General features: G+C 43.7%; 1 protein-coding gene and 1 non-coding gene across 2 annotated transcripts; both read right to left on the bottom strand.

The window, feature by feature from the left end:
- Positions 1-2087: 2087 nt before the first annotated feature.
- Positions 2088-2195, bottom strand: LOC141414333 (U6 spliceosomal RNA). The gene has a single exon (XR_012439392.1). It is a non-coding gene; the product is annotated as a U6 spliceosomal RNA (small nuclear RNA).
- Positions 2196-2584: 389 nt separating this feature from the next.
- On the bottom strand, positions 2585-24721 carry Pm20d1 (peptidase M20 domain containing 1). Its single transcript, XM_074048497.1, has 13 exons — positions 24440-24721; positions 23399-23485; positions 21324-21556; positions 20791-20877; positions 20067-20200; positions 19651-19770; positions 18772-18847; positions 18261-18322; positions 17932-18010; positions 16080-16151; positions 9182-9350; positions 7480-7579; positions 2585-6180 (listed from the first exon to the last, which is right to left on the bottom strand). Exons 1-13 carry the CDS (start codon positions 24609-24611, stop codon positions 6057-6059), a joined length of 1515 nt encoding a protein of 504 aa, XP_073904598.1. The 5' UTR covers positions 24612-24721; the 3' UTR covers positions 2585-6056.
- Between the last annotated feature and the right edge of the window lie 1740 nt (positions 24722-26461).

Raw genomic sequence — 26461 nt, 5'->3', positions numbered from 1 at the left:
CATTTGCTGGTGGGAAGGTAAAATGGTGCTGGCTGCTGCAGGAAACAGTTTGGTGTTTCCTCAAAAAGTTAAGCACAAAGCTGGGTGTGGTGGTTCAGGCCTATAACTCCAGCACTTGAGAGTTTGAGGCAGGAAAATCTTAAATTGGAGGCCAGCTTGGACTACATAGCAAAACCTTGCCTCAAAAATAAATAAAAATAAGCCAGGCACCAGTGGTTCAAGTCTGTAATCCTAGCTACTCAGGAGGCAGAGATCAGGAGGATCGCAGTTCGAAGCCAGTCCAGACAAACAGTTTGCAAGACCCTATCTGGGAAAAAAACCATCGCGAAAAGGGCTGGTGGAGTAGCTCAAGGTGTAGACCCTGAGTTCAAACCTCAGTATATAAAGAAGAAAAGAGTTAAGCATAGAATTACCACATCACTGAGCAATTCCACTATTAAGTATGTGTCTAGAAGAACTGAAAGCAGGGGAACAGAATGAAATGGTGGCAGGCAGGGGAGAACCTGGCCTTTTAGGGGATAGCAGTCATTCAGAGTGTGGCTGGATGCATGTAGAGAAGTGTGAGATGAAAGATAAAATGGTAGGCTTTGATGATATCATCAGTTACACAGCTTAAAACTTCTTTTACAGGAGCTTCAACTTCTTCTCCTTCTTCTCTTCCTTCCCTTCCTCTCCCTTGACCTTCCCTTCCTCCTCCTCCTTCTTGGTGGTGCTGGGGATCAAACCCAAGGCTTCACTCCTGCTAGGCAATCGCTCTAGCACTGAGCTCACCCCCATCCCCACGAACTTTTTGTTATGTCTTGGTTTCATTTTCCCAGCTAGATTACAAGGTTCTGGAGCAGGCTTATTAAATTTATGAATATAAATTTATAAATGTATATTAATTTTTAAAAATGGCTTTATATTTAAAACTTTCCGTGATGTTGTTGTCAACATTCATGCACAGGCCTTTCTTTAAATACCTTTTATTTTCATTTCTTTTGACTGTAATTTAAAAGTGGAATTGCTGGGTAATATAGCAACTCTATGTTTAACTTTTTGAGGAAACAGCAAATGGTTTTCCACAGCTGCTGTACCATTTTACATTCCCACCAGCAAATGTATAAGGGTTCCAATTTCTCTACATCCTTGCCAACATTTGTTATTTTCCACTTTTTTTGATTATGACCAACCTAGTGGATGTAAAATAGTATCCCACTGTGGTTTTAATTTGCATTTCCCCAAAGACTAAGCTAAATAACTATGTAATCTACCTACTTTTCTCCAACTCACTGCCTCCATTTTCCACCTGTTTTATTACAACAGCCTACATTATAGGGTAACTCTTAGGATCAAATTATGTTATCTATATCTAGATAGATCTAGATAGTTAGATAGATATCATTTAGGTTTTTTTTTGGTGGTACTGGGATTTGAATTCAGGGTCTCACCACTTGCTAGGCAGGTGATCTACCACTTGAGCCAATCTGCCAGTTCAAAATATTTAGAACAGTGCCTGACATATGGTAAATATTGTATAGAGGTTAGAAAGAATGTTTAAAAGGACAGAAAACTGAAGGAAGGAAGGAAGGACTCCTCTCAATTTCCTGACGGTCTCACATTCTCATCTATCTTATCATCTTTGGACACTCTATTCTCTCTGTCTAGCACAGTTGCCCCACCTCCCCAGTTCTTTGCCTATTTAACTTTTAAGTCTTGTCTCATCTTGAATCCTCACCACAGAGTTCTTCCTGATTTTTCCAGACCTACCATAAGGGTATTATAATACCATGAGATACACAGAATAAGACCTTATCTCTTAGCTCTGGGCAAGAGAGCCACCTGTCTTGGACTTTTGCTTTAGCAGGTGCCATGTATTATAACCACAAAATATCTAAATCTATCAAAAACACTGGGACGTCTCTGTCACTTGGGATCCAGAACTCAGTACTGACAGAGCAACCAGTAACCTTGAACACACACATAATACAGTTTAGGCCCCAAGGAAACACTTTTTTCTATCTTGTTCTATGTCTATTTATGTAAGTTGATAAATAGAAATTGCATATCTTTGTGTACAGTGTGATGTTTTGAAGTATGTATACATTATAAATATAGAAGGCTTCACAAGTTTTCATGCCATCCTTGTGCAAGGGTCATGCTAATCTTTCCATGTATCATTCCAATTTTAGTACAGGTGCTGACAAAATAAGTATGCCCTATATCTTCAGAAAAAAACATTAACCATATCTGAATGCCCCTAAGGTTTGTGGGTTGTGTCACTATGAGCTTTGGAGACAGAGAGAAATTGAGCTGTTAAAGTGCTTAGCTAGGAGAAAAGAAAATTACTTGTCAAATCTTTCCTGTCAGATAGCATGACATGTTACTTATAGTAGTGCTGAGTGTCTGTTTTCTTGCTCCCCTTTGACTTCCAATCTCTGGAGGTACTCATGAATTAGTATAGTATTTACAACACAGCATGATGGCTGAGGAACATTTTGCAGTAGCAATTTACATTATTCTGAAATTTTTATATTTGTAGATCTAAATGTAACATAAGTGAAATATGATTTTCATTATTGAAGTTGTATGGGGCACTGAACAGTAGAATTGCAAATGGTTTCATTTTAATAAAAATATTTGATTTAAAATTTCAAAAACATTTAATGAAATGTTTAGCTTTTGCATAGGAACTTTGTCTCCTATTATCTTTCTTGGAAGAAAAGATGGCAATGTTTTTAGCAACCCAGGTTCAGAATCAAGGATTCCAGCAGAATTTTACCCCCTTCCTTTCCCATTCTCTTTGCTTATAAATATTTTGTTTTCCTTCCCACCTTAGGTGGGAGTAAGGGGAGGAGTGAGTAAAAAGCTTGAGCTAAGTCTTTGATGTGGGCTTAGGGGATGTATGAATGCTTATCTGATGGAGCTTTTTGAAGGCGGATTTGGGGAGTGGTAGGTAGCTGGGCAGGGGTAGTAGGGTAGAGGAATGTCTCAGATTTATTATCTCATTTTGTCCTAGCTCTTAGGGCTCATGTCCTGTTCAGGCCAGTACTTTGAGCCACTCCCAAAAGCCCTTATGGCCACTGGACTGGACTGTGTGTTCCCAGAGAGGGATTTAGAACAGATCCCTCTTAAGGGCTTTCCTTTCCACTGGGCAGGAGGCAGGGGGGAGGAGGTTCTGGAAGTCTGTCCTTTCCAAAGCTGGGAGAGGTAGCTAGATGGGCTGGAGTCCCCCCTATTCATTCTTCTCCATCGATGGATGGATCATTAGAGACTTGGTTGTCCCCAAACTCAGAGAAGGAGAAATAGCTGAACCTAGAAGCTGGGGGTAGGGTGGTAAGAAATTCAGGCAGACAAAGGGAGAGGTATGAACAGAAAGCATTCAGCCAGGGTCACAAAGAGAGCTGGAGCTAAGGACTAAATTCAGCAGCAGAATAGTCTTTGTCCTTATCATCTCCCTGGTTCAGAATGAATAAGCCAAATGCCACAGGTTCTTGGGGTAAGCAGCAGGGTGCAACTGAAGCAGCACCAGACTTGGGGATTTTTGATCTCCATTTTAATTCTGGAACTACACCTTAAAAACCACGTTAAATGACTTCTTTTTATTTATTTATGTATTTATTTATTTATTTATTCATATGTGCATACATTGTTTGGGCCATTTCCCCCAGAAAATGACTTTTCTGAGTCTGTTCTCTTTTCAGAACTATTAGCACAAGCTTTGGATTCAGACAGATTCTGCCCCCAACACCTGCATAACCTTGGATAACTTTGGAGTCTCAGTTGTCTCATCTGTAAAATGGGGCATTAACACCTAATAGCTGTTGTATTAGTTTATTTTCTGTTTCCAAGAACACAATACAAAGACCAAGTGAGTTGTAAAGAAAGGTGGGATTTTGGCTCACAGTTCTAGAGGTTCAAAGTTCAAGGTCTTTGGTGAAGGCCCTTCTCATCATAGCACAGGACAGCATATGGCAAGAGACAAGGAACACTCATGTGTATTTGTCTGTGTCTTCTGGTCTTTTTCCCTCCTTTTTTTAATGGGGTGTTGTGTGATATTTTGACAAATGTATACGTTGTGTAATGTTTAAATCAGGTTAAACATACCTATCTCTTCAAAGCCTCTTAAAAAGCCATCAGTAAATCAATTATAGGACTTGACCCTACTGAATTTGTCTTATCCCAATCACCTTCCAAAGACCATATGTCTAAAGACCATAGTTGCACTAAGTTTCTACCACCTTAATACCATTCACATATGAGTTGGGGGTTAAGTATCTAACACATGAATGTGAATTCTGAGGACACACTCAAACCATAGCAGTTGTTGTGAGGATTAAGTAAAATAAAGGAGGGAAAGTAGATTTCTTTGGTAACTTAGGATCATGGAATAACAGTGAGTTTGGGGCCAGGCAACATGGGTTTGAGTGAAGTGACTGATCCTGGTTTGATGTGTCACCCTCAGAATCAATTCCTCCCTGTAGACAGGAGTAACAATACCATCTTCACAGGGTTCTTGTGGGGCTCTACTGAGATAAGGTGCATGAAACTACTTTGCAGGGCTCTGCACAATTGTGAAGGATTATTTTTGTTCTTCAGCTTGCCCTCTAACAAAGGCTGAATAAGTACTGAATCGGCCAAAAAGGGAGGGCGAGGGAAGGAATGTGAATCTTAGGAGAAGTAGCAAAAAAGCTTGAATAATCCCCACACTGTGTTTCTAACACACTGACAATTAAGCCAGAGTTCCAAGGCACAGCTTGCATCCAGGGGAGGGAGGTGCAGAATTGGGGGCGGGTTGGGGTACATGGGGGTTATGAGAAGAGGGCAAGGGAACCCACTGTTATCAAACCCCAGGGAGGCATGGACGGTTCTTGCCTGGTGAAGAAAAAAGAGAGGGAGCCTCTCAAGGCCCAGTTCCTTCTGTGTCTCCCTCTGTGACCCCAACTCCCTTGTGATCCACAAAGCACAGCTCCTGGTCTTGAGCCAAGAAATACTGCTTTCCAATGCCCCCACCTGGCAGCTACTGAGCAGATTCAAGTACACTGAGGATTGGAGTCCAGAGGAAAAGGGATGATTTGTGCCTTCCCATACCCTACTAGCCCAGGGCAGTGCCTGTAGCTAGTCTCTCTCTCCTCTGCCCTCTTGTCCTTCAGTTGCCCTTGATCAGTACGAATCAGGACATAATGCCAAAATCAGAGCTCTGTTGGTCCTGGGCCCCACTGGGAGGTTGGGTCATGAGTGTCCCCATAGGATGTGCCAGGGAAATGTTTCCAGAGATTAGTACCTCCTGGAGTGGGACAGCAGCAGCAGGTGGCAGGAACAGGGCAGGGGAGGGAGCAAAGTCCAGGGAACCCTTGTGAGGAGTCCAAGGACAGAGGCTTTCTTTTCCAGGCTGGGCCTCCAGAAGCCAGGAAGTCTGGGTTTCCCTCAGGGTCCCTGCCTCAGGTTCACCCCTCACTGACCATAGATCCCTTTATTTGGCCAATTGTGATGGCAATTGTGGTAGCATTCCAGTTTGACTAAGTCCTATGCCAAATGTGGAATAAACTAGAGCGTGGGGAAGAGAGGAAGGGACAGGAGAGGAGAGATGAAGAGGCAGCTCTTGAGTATAAGAAGAGAGGGAATAACAGGGGAAAGAAAGTTCTAGCAAGAAGCAATGCGTAAGTCCTGGAAAAGACAATCTAGTCAGAGTGCCCTAAATTAAAACTCCTATCAGGTAAAACCTAGTAGAGATTTTTCAAATGAGCATTTGCTAAATTAGGCCTGGAAGTTACAGCAGTTAAATAATCAGCATAAGACAGAGAGGTGGATAACTTCTAAGATAGGAGGGACAATATGGCAGTTAGTACTGATCAGTGGAGGGATGCAGATGTCAGGAAGAAACCAGAAGTCAAACTTCTGTTCATCTTTCCTTACCCCTGGCCTTCTTTTTTGGGTGAGTTTAGGAGTGAGTCAGGCAGACGAACTACATATGACAATGTGGTTTTGACTAAAACTGTCATCCACACTGCCTTTGCTCCTTTCTGTTAGTCCTGCTCCAGGGTTGGGCACACCCTAACCCAGCTGGCTCCTTGACCTCACAGTTCATGCACATGAGGAACTGGCCCAGTGTAGGTGTCAGCATTCTGGATCAACTCAAAGATGAATTTCACCTGGGTCTCGTAGGCTTGGACTGAGATTTTCTCGTTGATTCCATGGATGCTGAGGGAAGGAGAGAAAGATGCATTTGGGGGAAGAGAGGAGGTCCAAGTGCTATAGCACAGTGTCATTACAGAGCATCCTCCCTGCTCCTCTCCCCATTCCCTGATACTGCTGGCCTTTGACCCTCTGGGGCTAGGAAGTGAGCAAGATGGGAGAAACCATTTGTGAGGTTTCATGTGACATCCTGGTTATTTCTCAAGGATCCACATTCATAGCCACGTGGGGTAGATAAGGAACACACTCCTGGGGAGCTCACAATTGTCTCATGTTCTGAGCGCAATCCAATAATTTCCTCTCTGGGAAGGCTATTTTCTAAATTCTCTTTTTCTTAGGATACAGTCCCCAGCTAGAGTTTTCTGTAAGCCAGCACACATCCAGCCTCCCCCGCACCTATCTGGGTCTCTATTTCACCTGGGAACCCTGCTATCAGATCTTATGTCCCCTCAACCTGCCTGCCCACAACACAATACAACAAAATAAGTAAGTGACAAACTACATTTGTAATCTCAAAAATGATAGGAAATATAGAGTGGTTACTCATCCCTCCCCCAATTTAAAAAACAAAAACAACATCATGAAAGCCATTCTTAAACTCACGCAACTATTTTCATTCTGTTTACCAGTGACCCATGGTGGGGAAATCAGATCCAGATGTGCTAAGTAGAAACTATCTTTCTATACCCCAGGATTCAAAATTTGCTGAAGAACCCACACATAGTATATTACACACAGCAGTTAAAATTGGTGCTCATATCTTGGATTTCCATAGTATTTCTTCTGAGACCTACTGTGTGTTTGCATCTTAGAGTAGGCTGAGGGTCTCCCTACTTTAATAGGTAGAGAAAATGAGGTGGGGAGCGGTAAGGCAAGCCTTTCTCAAAAAGATGAAGAGCATTCAAGGTTTTTTTTTTTTTTTTTTTTTGAGAGAAAGTCTCATTATGTATGCTAGGCGGGCCTAGAACTCAAGATCCTACTGCCTCAACTTCCTGAGTGCTGGGATTACAAGTGTGCACCATCATGTCCAGTTTTACCTAAAGGTCTTACTTGCTTTACCTAAGGGTCTTACTTCTATCAAGTTCTCATCAATGAACTAATTCTCTCCATCCTTTCAAAAGAGGGTTGATTTCCACAAATTCTGAGGAGTGACAAGACTCTGGCAATGAGAATAGTTGGCTTCTATGGTGTCTCCATTTTAGTTTGCCAAAACCTGGTTTTCCCCTGTTCTGTGGACTGTCAGGGCAGTAAGGGACGGGTAGATGTAGCTCTTCTTTCTCTGCTACTCAAATTTGTTCCACTCACCTACTGAAGTCCTGAGGTTGCAGGTAGACGGGGTTGAAGTGATAGATGCCAGCAGTAATGTTGGTGTAATGTCGGCTGTCTGTGTTGGCAATACAAATACCTAGAAAGGAAAGATTAAGACGGAAAAGGCTTCATGTGAGCAACCAAGTCAAGAAAGGGGGGAGGGGTGGCTGTCAAATTAGGACCCTGATCGCTATAGAACAACACCTGGGCCCTCTTTGGAGGCCATAGCTGTAGTTTTTTTTTTTTGTCTTAGCTGCCCTTTCTCAAAACCTTACAAAAAGTCATAGTTTTAGCCAGGAATATGGATTCGTCTCCTGAGGGCGCTGAATGGTCCAAAGCTAAGGGTACTTTTAGTATTTTCATTTCATCCCCATAGCCATGTCCATTCACTATTTTCGAAATCATCAATCTAGAATCACTTCTTTATCACCTGGCCTTTATTTTGTATCACTCTAGATCAGAAACCAACCCCCTCTGGGGGAAGATTGCTGCTATAAAATGCAATCCTTTCCAAATGGGACACGATCTCCCATCATTCTCATCCTCTGAGAGCTAACCCTGTCTTAGAATCAAACTTCAGGTTTGGAAAGTCCCATGACACTCTCTTCCTATTCTCTTACTCTGTCCCTGATAAGTATGTTCTTGGGAAAAGACATCTCAGAGCATCAGGATGATTTGAGATGATAATTTGTGTTTTGTTCTATTTTCCTGCTAGTTTCAAATGGGTATCCAGGCCCTTCAAAATTATGGGCTTTGTGGATTTCTGCCAATTGATTTCTGCCTATTTCCCCTCCTTGACCACCCCTGCTCCAACTCCCAGTAACCTAACCCCATTGATGGGATATGGCAACTGCCATAGAAGGGAGAGAGTAGGGTGGAAAGTTTTTGATGGCCAAGAGAGAAGGGTCTGGGACTCTGACGGTCAGGGCTTCTTGATGTTTGGAGAAATCAATGATTAAACTTAGATAGAAGGAAACTGGACACAGGTCTTCACATTAGAACCCCTCCTCCCCACATAGTAGACCAGAGATTCTCAAACTGTGGTCAGTCATCACTTCTTTGTGTCAGAATCCACCAGTGGTGTTTTTCAAACAGATTCTAGGGTACCATCCAGATCTGGCTAGCTCAATCTTTAGGCCCAGGTGATTCTCTTTCACTCAGATGTGGGAGAACCATTGTCATAGACAGATAGGTTTGGATGGCATGCTAGAAGACGGGAAGGGGTGCAGATGGGGGGAGGGACTGGGGTTGACTTGGCTGCAGAAGTGAATGGGATTAATGCAAATGTTAAGGGCCTGGAGGCTTTTCTGAGAAGACCTTATGGGCCCTGCTGTTGAGCTGGGCCGGCAGTGAATTAGAACCAGAATCCAGGGTGATCTTGACCACCTCTGTGGCTACTCCAGAGGAGGGGCAGATTCCAAGCCAATTCTCTTCTCCATGCTAGAGGGGCATAGGTCCTTGTTGACCTAGGTTAAGCAAGGATCCAGGCTTGGCTGACCTAATTTATTGTTTTTGTTCCTTTCCTGTTTGCTTTCTCACTTCCGCTCTGAGGGGAAAATACAGTTCCAGTCCCATCAGGAGGGGAAGAAGCCAGCTGTTTCCAGGATGCACAACTGGAGTGGGGGTGGAGCAGTGGACATTGGATAGGAAACAGTTCCAGCCCCTATTTCCCTCTAGCCACAGTTGATGAAGTCATTACCGGGGGCAACAATATCGACTTCCGGGAAGATGGACTGTATGGTCTGTCGGAGCAGCTGGTAGCCTAGGGCCTTGTCATCAGAGGGGCTGATGGGCAGGGGGTCAAAGGCTCTCAACACATGCAGCTGGACTCGATCATCAGCCACAATGTTCTTCACAAGTTCTAGGACCTCCGGGTGGAAACAAAGGGAGTTAGATTTCTTAGTTATCTGCTCTCCCAACTACCATATGAATTTAAATACTCTTGATTTTTCTCCAGCAAGTCAGACCCCTGGGGTTTACAGGGGAATTTTTTTGGTTTTTTTTAGGGCTTGTACCTTAATTTCAACTGCCTAGCTGTAGGTGATAGAAGAGCCAGGACTTTGGGCTGGCCGAGTGGCTCAAGTGGTAGAGTGCTGCCTAGCAAGTGTGAGGCCCTGAGTTCAAAGCCCAAGTATTGCAAAAAAAAAAAAAAACCAAAAAAAAAAAAAAAAAAAAAAAGAGCTAGACCTTCCCTGAAAGCAATCTACAGCATGGTAAGTTTACATGTTTGGAAGGCTTGTCTTATAGCCAGGAGTCAGATGGGGAATTGGATAATCAGGAAATCATGCCTCTTTTCTTTGGGTTGTGAGCCATGGGCTGGGTGAAAGTATAAAAGAGATAGTAGAATGGGAATTTCAACTATCTTGAAGCAAGGGGATGATCCTGCTCCATCCTGAGAGTCTCAGACAGGTGAGAGGGCCAGGCACTTTTCTTTGCTTCCTGTTTGTAACCAACCACACTGGAGCTGGGAAGATGAGTGCAGCATACACAAAAAGTCAGGAGTGGGGGTACTGATATTCAAGTTTTCTCTCTTTGCCTCCTTTCCTCAGGAAGGAACCTAAGGAAACACCTACAAAATTCAATCTGAGATGACTAGAGGGAATTGAGCAAAATCTCTGATCCCAGGAAGGATGCAGACCAGACCTTGAGGATTAGGTCACATGTATGAATGGACCTGGTGGTCCCCCAAACCCATTCAGCTACCTGAGGAAAGTCTAGCACTAGTCTTAACCCATTTGATTGGTAGTTCCCTTAAAACAGCTTCTACACTAGAAAGAGGGAGAGTCCCACAGCTGGGGATCACACTCGATTTGGGCAACATCCCACAGTACCTGTTAAGAGGGGCCATGTCCCCTAGAAGCATGTTAGGAGCTGAGTCTGGAGGGGAGTGATGATTCCCACTTCTGGTGCAGCAATTGCCATTTGAGTCAAAGCAAATTCCTTGCACATGGCAGGCAAGGCTCTACCACTTAGGCTTTGCCTCCAGCCTTTTGTTTTGTATCTTTTGTGTTTTGCTCATTAACTTTTGCATGAGCTGACCTTGAACTCAAAATCAGCCTGCCTCTGCCTTTTTGTTATTTTTTGAATAGGTCTAGAGTTTATGCCTAGGCTAACCTGAATGGAGATCCTCCTATTTATGCTTTCCATGTAGCTGGGATGACACTCACATGCTACCACACTCAGCTTTTATTGGTTGAGATGGAATCTCCTGAACTTTTTGCCTGGGCTGGCTCCAAACCACAATTCTCTGGGATTTTCAACTCTCTGGCTCCTGCCTATCTTGATACATTTTTGACCTTATGAAAGGTTCCTTAAACTATTTGCTATGAAATAGGTTGAGATTTTGCCCACTGCCCCCTGCCTCAAATTACTTTGATGTTCCTGCCTTTAGAAATTGAAGAGAGTACACAGATTGGATTCCCTCAGCAAGAGGACAGTTTGCTCACCAGCTGTTAGGCCAGGTGCTGATTCAAGGGCAATGACTGTGTCTATCTCATTTCTGTATTTTCATTATCAAGCACATGAAAGACATGTAATAAATGTTGGACACATGGGCTATAAAAGATGTGAATCAATAAAAATGACAATAGATGTCTCATTAAATAACTTGTCCAGGGTTATATAGCTAGTACTGCTAGGGCCTGGGTATCCACTGATTTCACAAGGACAATGTACAACTGCCTCCTCAGTACACATAGGTGAGGTGCTAAGGAGAACCAGAAAGAAGGTGTTCATCTGAGATGGATGTCTTAACAGTATGGATTTTGAGCTTGAGTTAAAAGGAAGGATATGAAAGCAATGGAGAAGAAGCAAGAGATATTCTGAGCATGCACAAAAATTGAAGCATAGCAACAAACTTTGTGCCTTGGAAATCCCGCATAGTTGTGTGATCATGGGTGAGCTCCTTGACCTCTCTGTGCTTCAGCTTGCTCATCTGTTAACATGTCATGAGATTATTCTCAGTGTTTCCAATGCATCTAGTACCATATTACATCCTGTGGAGTATATACAATATGAAAAAAAGGAGAAGGGTTAAGAGTTACAGGAAGCCAGGTCTCAGTTCATCATAAGGAAGACATTCATAGGCAAGTTGCTCAAAAATGGGATGGAGGCAGGGGTTGTAGCTTAGTGGCAGAGCATTTGTCTAGTATGCACAGGGTGCTGGGTTCAATCCCCAGCAATGTCAAAACAAAAGGGAATATCTATCTATCTATCCCTGTCATGGGTCTTCTAGTGAGCAGCTTAGCAAGACAGAAGCTGACTTGCTAATTCTAAAAACCTGACTCACCCCTACCCCCTCAGTAGTGGGGTTTGAACTCATGGCCTCATGCTTGCTAGGCAGGCACTCTCCTGCTTGAACCACTCCTCCAGTCCCCGCCCCCAGCTTTTTATGTTGGGTATTTCTGAGATAGGGTCTCATGAACTATTTGCCCAGGCTGGTTTTGAACTGCAATTCTCCTGATCTCTGCCTCCTGAGTAGCTAGGATTGTAGGTGTGCACTACCAGTGCCTGGCCTGACTGATTTTTATTTTTACGTATCCATTGCCTTCAACAAATACACTATTCCCATGAGAGGAAATCTTTACACATAAAAACAGAGACCAACACAAGGTTGTGGGAATGTGTTAGAAGGACTGTAGATTCAGAATTGAAAGGTCAATGTGGTCTAAAGTAACCTCTGAACTCTCACCATTGATGGTCCCTCCTCCTGGTCTCCTTCTTGTATCTCTGATTATTGCCAAGGCAGTCACTGCTCTACAAACAGACAAATAACAGCTGGCGTTCCTTTTTTTTTTTTTTTTTTTTAACCATACTGGGGTTTGAACTGGGCTGCATGCTTGCTAGGCAGGTGCTCTGCCACTTGAGCCACTCCTCCAGCACAACTTTTAAAAGATTTTTTTTGCACTTTTTTAAAAGATTTTTTTTGAGACAGAGTCTTATTTTGTATCCCAAGCTGCCCTTGAACTTGAGGTCTTCCTTCCTCAGCCTTCCTAGTGCTAGAATTACAGGATATGCCACCACACTTGGCTAAAATCCAGCATTTATTGAGTGCTTGCTATGTGCCAGGCACTGGCTTAAGGACTTACATATAGACTCCAGTAACTGTCACAATCACTTTATGAGGCGGGTGCTAATATTGACCCCATGGAGTTCTTGCTGCCTGGATATATTCTCAGTCAGGCTATTTCTCTGGTCTCAATGAAAATGACCCTTCAGAGAGGGCTTCACTGATCCTTGTATTTAACTCAGCCCACTTGCCCAACTCCACCCCACAATCACTCTGTGACATAGCATCCTATTATTTTCTTTTATGTTATTTATCACTTAAAAATCTCCTCGTTCATCTATTTGATTACTTGCTTACTGCTGTCTCTTCTCATTAGAACACACTGTTAGAATAGGAATACGTCTCGTTCACCACTCTCTCAAGTACATAGAAGAATGTTTAGTCCACAGTAAGTAGCCCCTCAGGAGATTCTTGGTGAATGAATAAATGATGGAAGAACTCTTCTCCACAGCACTCAAACTGAGCCCTTTTAGTGATGAGGACCTCATTACCATGTAAGACTGTCTTCAAGGGATGTTCCTTGAATCCTCTCCCAATGATCTTCTTTCTACTGTTTAAGGCCCATTCAGAATAATGGTAGTCTGTTACATTTCTGAAGACTTTTTTTTTGGTGGGACTGGGGTTTGAACTCAGTGCTTCATGCTTACAAATCAGGCACTCTACACTTGAGCCACATCTCCAGTCCATTTTGCTTTGGTTATTTTGGAGATGGGGTTTCACTAATTATTTGCTGCCCTTGAACTGAGATCCTTCTGGTCTCAGTCTCCCAAGTAGCTAGAATTACAGCCATGGGCTGCTGGCACTCAGCTTTTTTTTTTTTTTTTTCTTTGGTGGGACTGGGGTTTGAACTTAGGGTGCTTACAAAGCAGGTGCTCTACTGCTTGAGCTATACCCAGTCCAAATTTCTGAACACTCTTATTCTTCACGGATAGGTGAAGACAGGTGATGAGGGCCTATCTACATCTGTAGCATGATAGAGAGCAGGACTGCTTGGAGCTCCTGCTGATCCCGCATGAAGCTCTGAGCATGCTGGGGCAATAGGGAGAGGAGTGACCAAGGAAGAATGGGGCCTGTGAGCATTCTGTTTGACAGAGGCTTTCCATTCCTCACGGGGGCAGGTGGGCAGGGGGGCCTAGGAATTCAAGGGGTGTCATCAGCTAGACCAGGAGGGAAAGCCTCTGTGGAGGGGAGAAGAGAGGAAGGAAGAATGCCAAGGACCTGGGGAGATAAAAGCCCAGCTGGTTGGAAAACAGTCCTTGGAAAGGGCATTGAGTTGGAATGAGGCTGGAAAAAACTGGTGGAAAGAAGCTCAGAGGGGGAACTTAGTGATTTCCTGGCCCCATGAGCCCTTAGGGAGAGGACAGATTGACATCTGATGAAAAGCAGCAGCGCCCCGAGCTTACACTGGTCCCAGATCCCCTTCTCCCCAAGGCAGGGTAGCTCTGAGCAGGCCAGGAACCTACTCACTCCCTGATGTGTGATGAGGAGTATGCCTTCCTCCCTGTGTGGAGATGGATGAATCCTCCATGGGAAGAACTTTGAGAAAGGATCACAGAAGTCTAAGTGTGTCAGATCCATGATAATCTCGGCCAGACCTGCCCCTAACTAACCCTGCTGTATTCAGGAATATATTATCTATCTGATTACTGTTGGGTTGCCTTTTTGGTGAATTTTTGAAGGAACAGGTTCACTTTTTTTTTTTTTTTGTAGTGCTGGGAATCAATCCAAGGGCCTTGCGTATACTAAATGAGCACTGTACCTCTGAGCTACGTTCCTAGCCCCAAGTTTGCCTTTGGAGTTCTTTCTAAATGTTAAATGTTTAAAGAAATTTCCTACGGATGTCAAACATTGTATATAACTTCTGCTTACCCTTTAATTTTCAGCTCAATGTCACTATCTCAGAGAAGACTTGCCTGACTCTCAGAGGAGGTCTCGTTCCTTGTTATATTCACTAATAAAAACCAAAAACCTTTTTATCATAGCATGCAGGGCTAACTCTAGAGGTTCCAATTATGTTAAAACACTCCAGTTTGTACCTCTACAATTGCCTATTTATATATTAGAAGCTTCTCAAACTTCTTCTAATTTCCTATAAATATATTATAAGCTTTTCAAACTTTCTTCTTCTTCTTCTTCTTCTTCTCTTTCTCCTCCTCCTTCTTCTTCTGTGCTGAGATCAAACTGAGAGCTCATTCATACTACCCAAGAATTCTATCACTGAGCTATACCCCAGTTAAGAGACATCCTTTTTAAAAAGTTTCTTTTCTTTTTTTCTTTTTTTGCAGTACTGGGGTTTGAAATCAGGATTTTGTGCTTTCTAGCTAAGTGCTCTGTGAAGTGCCAAGCTACCAGCCCTTCTTCTTCTTCTTTTTATTTTTTTTTAGAAAAAAACCAAAACACAAAAAACCAACTGGGGTCTCACTGAGGAGTGCTTGAACTCCTGGGTTCAAGCAATCCTCCTGCCTCAGCCTTCCAAGAAGCTTAGGCTATAGGCACATGCCACTATGCCGTCTGAAACTTCTAAATCATTGTATTTCTCCTGGACCTTGCTGTCTTCTCAAATTCCTAATCTTAGTCAAAGACATTAGCACCTCATCAACTACCTGGGAAAAAACCTTGCAGCCATCCTGCCTTTCACTCAGTGCACATGCATAAATATATACCTTATCCCACTGAACACTTCTCTCAGGTGAGTGAACCTTCTTCATCCCACAACCCTGGTCTCAGTTCTGACCTTCATATTAACTACCTGAAATGCTGCAATAGCCTCCTAACCATCTCTTTTTACTCTAGCACCTCCTTGGTATCACTACCAACACTATCTCCTTAACAGCAAATCTGTCTATCATGACACTCTGAAAGTTCTCTCCTGCCCAGAGTCCTCAGCATGGCATACAAGACCTTGATCCCCAAGCTACAACTCTTATCTCCCATCACTTCCCAATTTATCCTATGCTTAAGCCACAATGATTAAAGTCCTAATGGTCCTATAAGGCCCAGCTCAAATTTCTAGCCATTAGAAGAGACTGTTTTGACCCTCTGAGGTAGCATCAGTCCCTTTCTTTGCAGTGGTCCTATTGTGATTTATTCACCCCTAATTGTTATACTAATATTACTGTGTGGAGTTGTGGCTGGAAGCTAGACCACTAGATGTGCAGTCTGAGTATACTGTAACTGCTCTGTTGCTCTGGGCCTCCTAGTGAATGATGATAATGCAGCTCCTACCTCATAGGGTGGATGTGAGGGCTAAATAAGTATGTGCATATTTGTGTGTACACCTTAGAATGGTGTTAAACACAGAGCAAGCCCACTATGTATATTTGCTACTATTACTATTACTTATTCATACTTGCCTCCCACCCTACACTCCCAAACTAGAGATCTTCAGTTCCAGCCAGGGATCTGGTGCATAGGATACCTTTGAAAAATGGCCTAGGATTGAAAAATCTTTAGGATTATAGCTAAGCCCTGGTCCTGATGGCCCTGCCTCTTTGATCCCAAACAATTGTCTGGAACATATGGCACATACCTCATGGACTGTTTGTGCAGGGTGAATCCGGAAGTTGACTGAGGCCTGGGCAACTGGGGGGATGACATTCACCTATAGGGAGAGAACCATAAGCCTTACCTGAGCCCATCTCAGTCTTCCACAGATGACCCCTGCCCAGGAAACATCAAGTACCTCCAGGAGTGGCAGAGAAAGCTGCTTTGATCTGAGGACCCTGGGTTTAAACATTATTCTGTCCTTGTCTTATCTGGTCCCTTGATTTGTGGTTATAGTTAGGCTAGAAGTATCTCTGCTTTAGGCTAGATCTTTGTGTTTCTTTGTCCTGGAGGGGTTGCCAAGTTGCACCAGACTAGTCTGTTTTGGCTCTGTGCTGTGCCAATGGGAGCCTTCTGTGTGCACTTTCCCAGGGTACCCTGGACATTTCTGTTACCAGTGCTTAACTCAGGGCAGAACACCAGAGCCTCATGGATCCCCAACAGACTTTGTTTGAACTCTGTGCGGATGACATGATGGTGATGCTGGTTTTTCACATCCACTTGGAAAATCTGACTCTGTTCTTTGCCTGGCCAGGAAGAATCCAGGACTAATTGGAGAAGACAGTCAAGCTATGGAGGGATTTTTCCTTGGAGGACTGGAAAGCATAGATTCCCCAACTGCACATCTTTCTTTGAGCTGGTAAGTTGCCAAAAAACACTAGACTAGGACCGGTGAGCTGGGCTGTGTGATTTTGAATAACTGTAACCTCTGTGCCTCTGTTTTCTCAACTGGTAATTGTATCAGTGCTACTCACAGGGCTCTTAGAAGGACCAAGAGGAATGACAAATATGAAAGCATGACTGGGGAGAAAAACACCATTCAAATTCAAGGACACAGTACCACTATGTTGATGAGCACTACAGGCAGCTGGTGAAGATAGCTCAGGTCAGGTTACAGACTGAACACACCAGTTAGTTATGCCAGGAATTAATTCTGAGGCACCATTCACTTATATCTAACTTGGGCTCCAGATTACCAGAGCTCCTCAAGGTCACACTGTACTCCGTACAAATGGCGCCCCCTGAAGTGCTGGCAGTACTGACGGTTGTTAAGAGTGCTCTCCAAGATTTCAGAAAGTTCTATGCCTTTTTGTGGCCAGGCTTGGTCCTTTCAAGAGAGATGTCCCTTAACGACCAATCCAAAGGAAAGACTAGTTTACTGAAAAGAAATTCTTGGAATAAAAGCTTATCAAATTATTGAGTCACATGAACTTATTTCTAGAAGAGTAAACCTCATATAGGAATTATGTTTGCTATGGCTGCCTGTAGATTTTGGGAAAAGATAGTGTGGTACATATTATGCATATCATAGATTTTATAAATGGCAAGTGAGTTTCTCTCTCAATTTAGAGTGATACCAGGAGAAAATACATTAATTCCTTGTTAAATTAGGTAGATCTTTTAAAACATGGGAATGATGTTAAAAAAGATCTTTGATGGTAGAAAGGTTAGAAACCTTTAGACTACATGACCAAAGTACTAGGTAAATATAAAACATGTTGAATTGTAGCCATAGCATAGGTCACAAGATCCAGCTCCCAAATAACCCCTCTTCACATTAGTGTTATGGTAGTTTGAGAAGAGGGAATTCCTCTCAAGTTCCTTGGACGCCCACACTTAAATATACATAGGTAAAATTTGACCAATTTCAGAGGGTTTGTAGACCTTGGTTAGACCTCTTGCTCTTGGGGTTTACCCAACTCATGAAAGAGGACAGTGACACAGGAGAGCATTGGTCCTTACTATTACTCAAACTGTAGTCAGAGAAGTAAGAAAAAGCCATAGAGAAAGTCAAGGGATGGAGGGTTGAGTGGGCAGTGAGAAAAAGGTGATGTTACCTTGACCCCTGCGTTGAACATGGTGAGAGCCGTGGTGGTCCTGACCAGTGTATTGGTTATGTAATTTCTCTCCATTAGCCTAAAGCAAAGGGACTGAGGTCAGATGTTAGGAAGAACTATCCAATAGGTAGAAAGAAAAGATTGGAAATTCACTCCGTTTCTTAAACCTTAGAGATCTTTAAGACTGAGAGAGCTAGCCTATATATGAATTAGATGTAGCATCTATGATTGAGGGATGATTAATCAGGCTCAAGTTGGCCAAGGAGAGGGGATTGGGGGTAGGTAGGATTGGGGTGGGGGATTTGGAGGAAGGAAAGGCAATACTTTACCTGCTGACAAGGGGCCGAAATAGCCACAGATTTTTCAAGACTATATTGGTAGGAAAGGGAAACTGGAAGGGAAAGAACAAGGTTATCAGGATCAGAGTAGCCAGCACAATAGGACAGGTCACTGAGGCCTGGGTTTCTCTATTTAGGCCTGCCTCTGGGCCCTTAGTGTTCAGGAGTGCATCTGAATTCAGTTGGCTCATTCTGTGCTGGAGGGTGAGGCAAGATTTATCTGGCTGGGCTTAGCTGATTGGTTAGCAACCTCAAGGACGAGTGGGAATCAGCAACTAAAGGGTAACTAGGTATGTTAGGTCTTAGGGTCTCAGACACTCCCAGAAGCCCTAGGGAGCAAGCCAGATCTCTCAGTCTTGGCTCAGTCATTGGCTGGGAATAGGTGGAATGGGCAGAATACTGGCCAGCACTGGGCCCATTTCATTACTCTAAAGAGTCCTTCTTGCCACACTTTTGTTCCTCTTCTACAGCTGGACAGGAGTACGTAATCCTCCTCCCATACCTCATTTGCCAGTTGCTCCAGTGTCATCTTCAGTGGCCCACTTCCGAACATGTTCGGCATTGGTGTGTTCTCCAGGCTGGAAGAGAAATGGACGGTCTCAAGACCCACCCACCCCAGCCTGAAGAGGAAGAGGGAAATAGGTGGAAGTTTCAACAAACCTGGTCAGGGGGTCTGTCATTCATTTCCACATTGCCTTACCAGCCCAGCTATTCTGAAAACCTCAAAGCACTGTCAGGAACACTTCTACTCCCCCAGTAGGAGGTTCCCCTATACACCAAGTCCAAATCAGGGTCCCTTTCTGCTCCTTCCCTGCTGTTTTTCTCTGGCATCCTGTGTGTCTGTTCTCATAGTACCTACCACACTGCAACAGAACTGTCCCTCTCCTCCACCAGCTGTGATTTCCTGGGGGCAGGGCACAAAGCCTTGACCATAGTAGCTATTCACTCAATATCTGATGAATGTGTAGTTCTCCTTCCCCCTTTGCTGAGAAAACTCAGACACAGGTGAGTACTGCTCTTGCACTGCCTGCTGTGATCACACATAGCCAGTAGCCATTATTTATCTTTGTTCTCCTGCCAGAGAAGGCAGAGAATTTACACAGCCAACATGTAATTTCTAACTGCTTAATTGGACTCTGGACTACCCACTCCCTGATCTAGCTTTTGCTTCCTGGATCCCACTTGCTCTGTGGATGTACTGACGGATTGTCTAACCCCAGCCCTTGCCTGGGTACTGGGGTCTTGTCCCTCCTATAACCTGCATCAAGGCTTCCCATCCAAGCTTTAGGGCAGGAAGCTTACTCCTCAATCACAGAGTGAAAAAGTGCCAGGTCTTCTTCCATCTGAGTCAGACACAGGAGCAGGGCCAGGAGCTGCTTACCGGCTGACAGCGGCTGCAAGGATGCCAATGCTTGTCTCCTTTGGAGGAGCTGAAGAGTGGCCTGGAGTCATGTTTACTTGCAGCAGGAGGTCAAGTGCACCCTTTTCTGTGACTGAAACCCTACAGAAAAGGATCAAAAATGGCCCTTCTGATCTCATCCTGCTTGAATTATTCCAGAGGCCCAGAGATTCATCTGCATGATAGTCTGGTGGGCTGGAAGGTCAATTTTACCCTGCTTTGCAAAATTTACACTAGAGGAGGGAAAGAAGAAGCCCAAGGTAGGTTGAAAACCATGGCAATTAAGGCAACAGGGATAAAATGGAGTTGTTTCAGCATGGCTTACAGATACCAGTTTGGAGTTATCTCAAGTAGGGTAAGAATCCCATCCAAAGTAGAGGATGGGATGCTCTACTCACATGGCACAGGGCTTCTTGAGGTTAGGAATAAAACCATCAAAGATGAAGCTACATTCGTCCACAAGAAAGGCTACCTGGATGCCCCTTGCCTGTAGCAGCTCTGAGATCTTCAGAGCCCCACGTGTTCCTGACACCTGTAGACAACGAACCAAGAGCCATGGTCCTTCTCAGCCAGAAACAGACCTCCAGAAATAGATAATGGAGACTCATTAAGCTTAGAAAGGGGCTCTAGAACCTTGCTTCCTAGTTTTCTTCCTAGGGTGTGGGTAGAGTGGGGCTGGGCCTGAGACAATTCTACTTCATAAACTCTTAAAAGTCAGTTGGAAGGCCCCTCCCCCATTTCACAAATAACTAAACTGGGACTCAGAGAGTAACTTGTCCAGGTTAAAAGTAAGTAGAATTACTGGAAATAAGACACAGGCACTGATGTCTCTGCTAATTTCTCTTTCCATCACACCAATGTTTCTCAAGGTACAGTTGACCTGTTTGCCTCAGATAGAACCAGAGAGTTTGTCAAATATTCAGATCTATGGCAAGGGACCAGGAATCTGAATTTTGGTCATAGTCTATTGACAGTTCTGGCACACAGACACACAGAGAAGTTGCCAAATAACTATTCCACATCACAGAGACCCTATAGCTGGGGAACACACTGGATTAGGGTGAAGCCCCCCTCCATCCCCAGCAGGGGCACCAGAGATAGGTATTGGAGAAACAGCTCTACCTCCTCATCATGGCCCAGAGCAATGAAGAAAGATCTCTGTGGGATGTAGTTCCTGATTAGCAGGAGCTCCAAGGCCTGCAGGATTGCCTAGAGTGCAGAACATGGAAGAAGAGAAAAGATCTTTTTATCTAAGTGGGGTATCACAGACATTGAGCTATTTGCATCAGGGCTGCTGGAACTAGAAGCTGACAGACTCTCTTTAAAAAGAACAAACTCAAGTGGTCTAGGGGGCCAGATGTAAGGGAGTTAACTCTGCATAAAATCTTTGCCACCTGGAGAAAAGCATAAATTTATCAGTGTCAGAGCTGACATTGACAGATTTTCTACCCCAATTCTTACGCAGTTGAGAAATCAAGGTCCAGAAAAAGGAAGTGGCAAACTGATGGCTGGAACCCAGGCTTCCTGGAGCCAAGATTCTTTCAATCATAGCCTCCTTCCTCCCAGAAGCCAGCCAATTACTCCCATCCTAGATTAGTCATCAGCCAAATACTCCCATCCTGGAACCCCAAGGCAGAGAAAACAGTGTTTCAAACCATCACAGAGTTCTTGTTGTCCAGGGTGCCCCGACCATGGATGAAGCCATCACGTTCCAGGCCAGAGAATGGGGGCACCTCCCAGCCTTCCTCAGGGGCAGGCACCACATCAAAATGAGCCAACAGCATGTAGGGCTGTAAGCTAGGGTCTGAGCCTTGGACAGTGAACAGGTGGCTGTACTGTTCCACAACTTCGTGCTGGATAAAGTTGGTGCTAAACACTGTAGGAAATACTAGAGGAAAAATGATAAAAATTAGGAGAGAAAGACAGATAGTATCTTTTGGTCTTCCTGCCATTTCAGGATCCCTAACTTATTTTTTTCCCTTCACATTCATCATTCTTTAAGAGGCCTTCAGAGACAAAGCCTGTTCAATCTTGCAAATTCCTCTTTCTCATATTTTAAAGTGCTGTGTAATAACGTGCAAAGATCCCACCATTAGCTGGCTCATTCTGACCTACAACTTGCTATCAAATGTAGAAACTTTTGCACATGAGGGGTATATTAAATTTTGACTACAGTAGTTCTCAATATCTAAATTACTTGGAATCAAACATGACCTCTCTATAAAAAAATTCTGCCAGGCATAGTGGCATATGCTATGTAATCCCAGCAATCAGGAGGCTGAGGCAGGAGGATCCAGAGTTTAAAGCCGGTCTGGGCTATATAGCAGGATACTGCCTTGCTGGACATGGAGGCTCATGCCTGTAATCCCAGTTACTTGGGAGGCAGAGATAGGATTGTTGTTCAAGACCAACTGGAGTAGAAAATCTAGTGAGACCATATCTGAAAGAACAAGTTAGGTGCAGTGTGGTGCAGGACTGTAATTCCAGTTACATGAGAGGCAGAGGTAGGAGGATCATGGTGTCAGGCTGGCTTAGGGCAAAAAATACAAGACCCTGTCTTAGAAATAACTAAAAGAAAAAAGTGCTGGAAGCATGGCTCAAGTGGTAAACTACCTGCCTAACAAGTAGGAGGCCCTGAGTTCAAAACCCAGTACTGCAGGAAAAAAAAATCAGTTTTCCTTCTAAGAAAATGGCACTCTCACTGTTTGTTTATATGGAGATAAGGGTTACTCTGTGTGGCACAAGGCTACACTTCTGTGTGCAGGTGTGGATGTTCACAGTGTTGATTATTCAGATTTTTGTCAGGCCTTAATACAGGTAACCTTAGATACATGGAGAAATACTTGTATTTCCCCTTGGGCTTTGTTGGAAAACTCCACATACTACTCTGTGGAGATCTGATAACAAAAACCTGAAGAAGAATGTGCTTTTAGCTTGCCACCCAAATTGTTTACTTTATGGTTACTGTACATCATTTCTCTATTTTTTATCAATATTTGGTAAAGACTTCCAGTCTGGCCTTCCAATTTGGTAATTAGGCATCAATCCCACATCCACTTGTCCCAGCATGTTAGAGATGGGCCTACTTGCTGCTCCTAGGCCAGCTTCTCCCACCTCTGACATCTTTAAAGGGGCTGTTAGGGGTATGGGGGGGGGTCCTTACTTCCCATGAGGTTTTCTTAAGGGGATAGGGGGAATTCCATGACTCCTTTTTCTCCTCTGACTCATCCTTTCTACCTCTGTGCTCCATGATGGTGGTGGTGGGAGGGGAGATAAAGGGAGAGGACTGACGTGATAGCTCAAGGTTGTCAACTGCCTAGAGACTTAGCAATGTGGTAAGTAGGTGGAGTGCATGTATGGTATATAGGTGTGTGTATTGAGGTAGGGGTGAGAGGTACGTGGGGCATAGTTCTAAATATTTGCACAGGAGAAGGAATTCCTAGGTCTATCTTTGATTACATAATACTTATTACGTAACATGTATTTAGGACAAAGATTGGTAGTGTTCAAACTCCAACCCAACAGCTATGTGGCTTAGTTCTTCAAAGGGCAAATACAGTCCATAGTCTACCTCTACTTTAAGATTCTCCCCACTAATTACAAACTCAGAAGAGATCCTTGGGAATAGATCGTCTGCTGATCAGTGACAAAATATATTTCTTAATCACCTTGTAAAAGAGCCACGTCTCCACTGCTATCTCTACCACCCTGCACACATTTTGCAGCTGACCTTTGTGAATGTATTCTCCAAACTCAGCCAAAGCTGTGGTGTTGGACTTCTCGTGGCTAAAAGACACTGTTGGAATCCGGATGGCACCTGTCAGAGTTTGAGATGGAAGATTAAAGATGACACAGATTAGGGCATTCCTATTTAAAAAAATCTGAAACCCTAGCTGGGCATGCTGTATACACCTGAACCAGTACTAGAGAAGCTGAAGTAGGAAGAGGATAGTCAGTTTTAAGCCAGTCTGGGCTATTGGCTAGTTTGAGGCCAGCCTTCGGCTAAATAGTAAGTCAATGTCTCAAAAACCAAAACCAAAACCAAAACCAAGCCAAAACAAAGAACAGCTACTACAAAAAAGATTCTCTCACACAAGTTCTTCAGTCCTGAAAACCTCTCATCCTCCCTACACCCATGTTTTAGTGGCTTTCCTTTACATCTTGCCTTTACAGACTGGAAGGGTTCCATGAACACAGTGAGTCATGACTACATTTGACTAAACAGCTATCTAAGAACACCGGAAACAAATTCAATTGGAGCAGTTCCATGTCGGTATAGGGCCTCTGAAAGACACACTGATTTCTGTGTTTAGTTTTGCTATAGCATCACAGCTCACCACATAGGTGAGGAATCCGAGGTCCAAAAGATCCTACTGCCTACTCATCCAAGATCTGAACTCAGGTGTTGTGCACTGGACGAAAAGTTCTAAGGTCCAGACACTAGGTTCTTCTCAAACTTTTGCATCGGGACTCAGAGACTTTCGGAGGAATATTTATCTATGCACTGGGAAAGCTCTTCTCAGGCCAGTACAATCCACCTCCAACCACAGACATTGGCATTTGGTCCCTGAATCTGCCTGCACATGTTTACGTAGGCAGTTTCCCCTTAGTTCACTATTAATGAAAGAGAAAAAAGCTGGAGCTAAGCCCAATGGCGAGGAAGCAGCTCATTATCCCACAGGATCTAGAACTCAACAGAAACTTTCCTCTCTTGGAAAACGCAGATTCAGAAGATGAATGAGCAGAGGTGGGCGGGGGGACCCAGCTTCACCTTTCAGCGCCTCTTTCATAGCGACGCGCTCCTCTTCGCTGAACTGGGAAGGGATTCGCGAAGCCCCCTGAAACTCCTTGCCCCTTAGGCCCTTGGCGCTGAAGACAGTGGCGAAAATTAGCAGCAACTCAGCAGCCGCCAGGGCGAGCCCGCAAACGTACCACCGAGCCATGCTTCTCTGAAGTCGCAGCTGCGGGTCTCAGCCGGAGTACGGACCCAAGCATCCAGACCAGACCACTTGCCTTTCTAGTCACTGACCTCGTTCCCGCGATCCGCATTAGCCCCGCCCATTACCACACCTGACCAGTCATCGCTGGGCTAGGGCTGCGGAACAACCAATCGACGGGATAGCCCCGCCTCAGTGCCGCAAGGCCTTCTGGGGGTTGTGGTTTGTTTCTCTGTTGCAGGCCTGTGTCAAGCACAGACCAAGTAGGGTGCCCGAGGCAAGGGTTAGATCTTGTTGCACTTGATCCTCTGCTTTGAGATACTGGTAAATCGTTAGGTGTATGAGAAAAAAAATCCAATTAAAGGGAAATGGCTGGGGAGGGGAGGGGAGGAGCCAAATAAAATGAACAAAGCTTTTAAAACCTTATAACGTGTTTCTGGCTCCTTCTGAAGTTTAGGTTTTGACTCTCGGTCTTAGGTTGGGTGGGGAAGCTCTGTGGGTTCTGAGCTTGATTTCATCTGAAATTGGAACAGAATTGCTCCATTTATAGATACTGCTTTTCAAATACCAGTTCAGATGGCTTGCTCCTGTTTAGGAATGTCGTTGAAATGATTAACATGGTATTTTTGCTACGCAACCAAATTACACTGACCGAAGGTTTCTCAGGATATTGTAAAAATATTTATGAAAACTAATGTACAGTAATTGTCTCCCTCCTCCCAAGTGACCCTTATTACTTAATAATGATAAGCACAAGAGTAGTTATACTAGCAATTTAGATATGCTAAATTCCTTTGGGTGAAAAGGTGAAAGTTCTTGACTAAATAAACAAAGAAAAAAATTGTATCCTGAAGTTGTTAAAATCTATATTAAGAATGAACCTTCTATCTGTGGAGCTATGAAGAAGGAAAAAGAACTTCATGCTAGTTTTGCTGTCAGGGATGAATCTGAAATTTAAAAAACTCTAAATACTTCAAAATCCAAGACTTTTCAAAGCATCAACATGACACCATATATGGAAAATTCTACACTTGACCTCATGTGACAGGTCTCAGTCAAAACATAGGGGCACTAAACATATTGTATAAAGTCACCTTCACATCCTGGAATGGTGGGATTCAGTGCATGCTACTTGGGAGTCAGGAGGATCAAATTTGAGGCTAACCTGAGCAACCTAGTGACCCTCTGTTGCAATTTTCTTTTCTTTTCTTTTTTTTTTTTTTGTGGGACTGGGACTTGAGGTTTGAACCCAGGGCTTCAAGCTCACAGAGCAGGCACCCCACCACTTAAGCCATATCTCCAGTCCCTCAATTTTTTTTAAAAGAACTGGCAGTGTAGTTCAGAGGTAGAGTACCTTATCTTGCATGTGCAAGGCCCTGAGTTCAATCCTCAGGATTCCTTTCCCCCCAAAAAGATTTACCTTCAGGATATGAGTACATAAATGAATTTTGTGTTTATACTTGGTGGATATGAGACATAAATGAATTTTGTGTTTATACTTGAGTCTCATCCCTAAGATATCCAATTATGTATATGCAAACATCCCAAAATCTGAACATCTGAGACATTTCTGGTCCCAAGGATTTTGGATAAGGGATGTTCAATCTGTGTCTAGAAGTGGAAGTACTGGGTTGCAGTTTCTGTTCAACTTTATAAGACAATGTTGAATTATTTTCCCAAAGTGACAGAAGATAGTACATAGTATATGACTTCCTCTTGCTCCATTTTTTTTACCAGCTCTTGGCAATTTCAGATGTCTTGATTTTGCCCATCTAGTGGTTGGCAAATGATATCTCATTTTGGTATTAATTTGTGTTTCCTAGAACAAAGTAAGCATCTTTTCACATGCTTGTTTG

Source organism: Castor canadensis, chromosome 11 (genome assembly GCF_047511655.1).
Source record: "Castor canadensis chromosome 11, mCasCan1.hap1v2, whole genome shotgun sequence".
NCBI lineage: Eukaryota > Metazoa > Chordata > Mammalia > Rodentia > Castoridae > Castor > Castor canadensis.
Note: the sequence above shows the minus strand (reverse complement) of the source record. Positions and strands in the feature narration are given on the sequence as shown.